The sequence below is a fragment of the Gymnoscopelus microlampas genome (assembly GCF_963454915.1).
Source record: "Gymnoscopelus microlampas genome assembly, chromosome: 24".
Lineage (NCBI taxonomy): Eukaryota > Metazoa > Chordata > Actinopteri > Myctophiformes > Myctophidae > Gymnoscopelus > Gymnoscopelus microlampas.
Window position 1 is genome coordinate 35,053,681 of NC_139961.1, and position 3,259 is coordinate 35,056,939.

At 44.5% G+C, this 3,259-nt stretch overlaps 1 protein-coding gene across 1 annotated transcript; it reads left to right on the forward strand.

Annotated features, from left to right (window-relative positions):
- Positions 1-390: 390 nt before the first annotated feature.
- On the forward strand, positions 391-1,545 carry inha (inhibin subunit alpha; the record flags this gene model as incomplete). Its single annotated transcript, XM_084050995.1, has 2 exons — positions 391-715; positions 803-1,545. 2 exons carry the CDS (start codon positions 391-393, stop codon positions 1,543-1,545), a joined length of 1,068 nt encoding a protein of 355 aa, XP_083907121.1.
- Positions 1,546-3,259: the final 1,714 nt, after the last annotated feature.

Consider the following 3,259-nt stretch of genomic DNA (forward strand, 5'->3'; position numbering starts at 1 on the left):
ACAGTGCTCAAGGTCAGCCTCCTTTCTGTCCACTGGCAACACAATAATGACCCAGTCTGTAGTCGCGCTCATTCATGCCCAAACACACAGATAACGGCAGAAGTTACCCAAACAATCTCGTCACAGAGTTAGGGAGGGACAGCTGGAGGCCTACAGGTTATTTCAGCAGAATAAGCAAAAATAAAAGCATTGAGGAGTGACTTTGTGAGAGAAAAAACTGCGATACGTCTGTGAGAGACAGTTTGGACTCTTTTATTCTTTGAAACAGGCTTTCTGGTCATTACTTGGCCGATCCATGATCTTGCTGTATTCAAAACAGATCGAAGCATTTGGACGCACAAACTTCCTTTTTCTTTGGACTTTGAGACGAGTGTAAGTCATTTTCTAACTATGTTGAGGCTTCAGCACCTGCCCTGCGTCGTGCTTCTCCTAAGCTCCGTGTGGACCACTACCTTGACACAGTCCTGCACAGGAGGTGACGAGACACCTCGTGACGTGGTGTTGGCCTGGTTCAAGGACCGGGTGCTGCAGGGCTTGGGCCTCCAGCGGCCCCCTGTGCCCGGCATGCAGGGACCTGATGGGGACACGGCGAGGTCAGACGCCAGGCAACGGCACACAAGGTCATCCAGGGTGGACAGGGTTGACCGGCACCAGCACCAGCACCAACACCACCAGCCCTCGCAAACATCTCAGATTATCGTCTTCCCTAGTGCTGGTGAGAAGCTTTGTCTTATAAGCCTTTACTGCATATGTACCAATTTGTAATAAAACCGCCCTTTTGCTTCATGGTCTAATCTTTCAGACTCGCTCCCCGGCTCTGAGGACACCACCTCCTCCAGCTGTTTCACATATTACTTTCAGCCGTCCCTGAACAGCCAGGAGTCCTTGGTCACCTCAGCCCATTTCTGGTTCTATGCGGGGGAAGGAGCCACGTCCAACTCCTCCGCCCCTCTGTTCATTCTCACTGCAGAGCAGCGACTACTTCAGGCGGCCGAGGTTCCGTCCAGGACGACCTCGGACGGCTGGGTCACCTACCACCTGGGGCGGGACCTCCGAGCCTCCGTCTCAGAAGGACCGTTTGTGCTGCAGGTGCGCTGCGTGGCCTGCGAGTGCCACGCCAACGAATCGGACAAGCTGCCTTTCCTTCACCTTCACGCCGGCCCCCGAGGCAGCCCCGACCGCTCGCCGGCGCGCCGTGCGGCCGGCCCCATCCCCTGGTCGCCCTCCGCCATGGACTTGCTACAGCGCCCCTCACAGGACAGACCGCAGCACAGCGACTGTAACCGGGAGGACATCGAGATCAACTTCGAGGAGCTGGGCTGGGACAACTGGATCGTGCATCCCAAAGTGCTGACTTTCCAGTACTGTGTGGGGAACTGCTCGGCGTGGGACCGCGCCACCTCCATGTTGGGGATCAAGCAGTGCTGCGCGCCGGTCCCTGGGACCATGAAGTCACTGAGGATCACCACCACATCAGATGGAGGGTACTCCTTCAAATACGAGACCCTGCCCAACATCATAGCGGAAGAGTGCACCTGTATCTAGGTTTTGTGTGCATGCTGAATGATTGCTTAAAATAGATAGATATCATTTTTACAAAATCACTAATTACAAACTGAAGCACAAGCCTTTACAAAATCCATTGACTTTAAAGGTTGAGTAGTCATTTTATTACTTCAGTCATAAAGGCAAATCATCTTTCAATCTAGAAAGAGCAGTGGTGGAAAGTAACTAAGTACATGTACTCAAGTACTGTACTTGAATGCTAATTTTCAGTACTTTTACTTTACTGGAGTATTTCCATTTTTCAGTTATTTTGCTCTACTACATCTCAGAGGTAAATATTGTACTTTTTAACTTCAGTTACTAGTTATTTTGTATATTTTGATTAGTATTACAACATACAGTAACCACTTCAGCCCTATTTAAACTTTGGCTAGTCGGTCTACAAGCTCACAGCACGTCGCATGTAGATCTGCTATTTTCAAAATGCTTGTATACATTTTAGGCATAATGACTAGTTTTACTTCTTTAAGAATGTTGATGCCAATACTTTTGTACTTTTTGAATTAAATTTTGATTACCAGACTTTTGCTTGTAACAGTGTGTTTATACATTACAGTAATGATACTTTTAAGTAAACAATGTGAATGCTTTTTCCACCACTGAGAACGTGACATCACGCAATTGAAAACCTCTCAAGATGGCGCCACCTGTCCATTGAACGGCTCCTCAAGCTATTATAGGTTAGATCAGTGGTTCTCAATGTGGGGTCGGGCACCACTAGGGGTCCCTGAGGGGGGTCCAGGGAGTCCAAAGCTAAATAATTGATAGCACTTCACCATTACATGTTCAACTAGAAAAACACGAATGGCTATTTTGATCAGTTTCACTGTTTTGTCACTATACATGCAGTACACAGACAGTACAGTCTCTCAATAAAAGCATTTCCAATAATTTTACTTCTACATCTCAGAAGCAAATATTGTTTTAGCCCGTGACACTGCACTAGAATGACTTAAAAACTTTAGTTACTTATAGTTTTTTATTACTACAAAACGTTAAACACTTCGGCCCCATTTAAACTTTGGCTATTTGAAAATAGCCGATCTACGAGCTTGTAGATCTGCCATTTTCAAAAGATTTGTATACATTTGAAAATTTGCGAAATGAGACATTCTGCATAAATAGTACTTTCTACTTTGGTACTTAATGGGTTAAGTACATTTTGATGCCAATACTTTTGTACTTTTATTCAAGTACATTTTGATTACACGTACTTTTACTTGTAACAGTATTTCTACACTGCAGTATTGATACTGTTACTCAGGTAAAAAAAAATTGAGTACTTTTTCCACCACTGAAAATGGCTTGTATGTCTTACTTGCGCTACACCTTTAGAGGGCAGTGTTGGCTACATTTATGGTGTGACCATCTGCTGATGAGAGCCTGGCAACAGCCAGCATGTAAAATGTAGCTTACCTCAATTCAAATCATTAAAATGGAGAATATGTCATTAGGACAACCAAAGTCACAATGAATGGTAGCATAAAGAGGTTAACACATTAATAATTTAGCATTTATAGTTAAAATGTATCCTCAAAAGTACAGTAATTACAACAGCACTTTGAGTATTTTATTGGCTTAACTGGTAAAGCAATACAACTTAATTGATCCCTTTTGATTAGCAGTTTGACAAAGAAATTAATGAAAATTAGTTATCAAGTGCCTTGACTTGAAAAACAACAAACCAAGACAA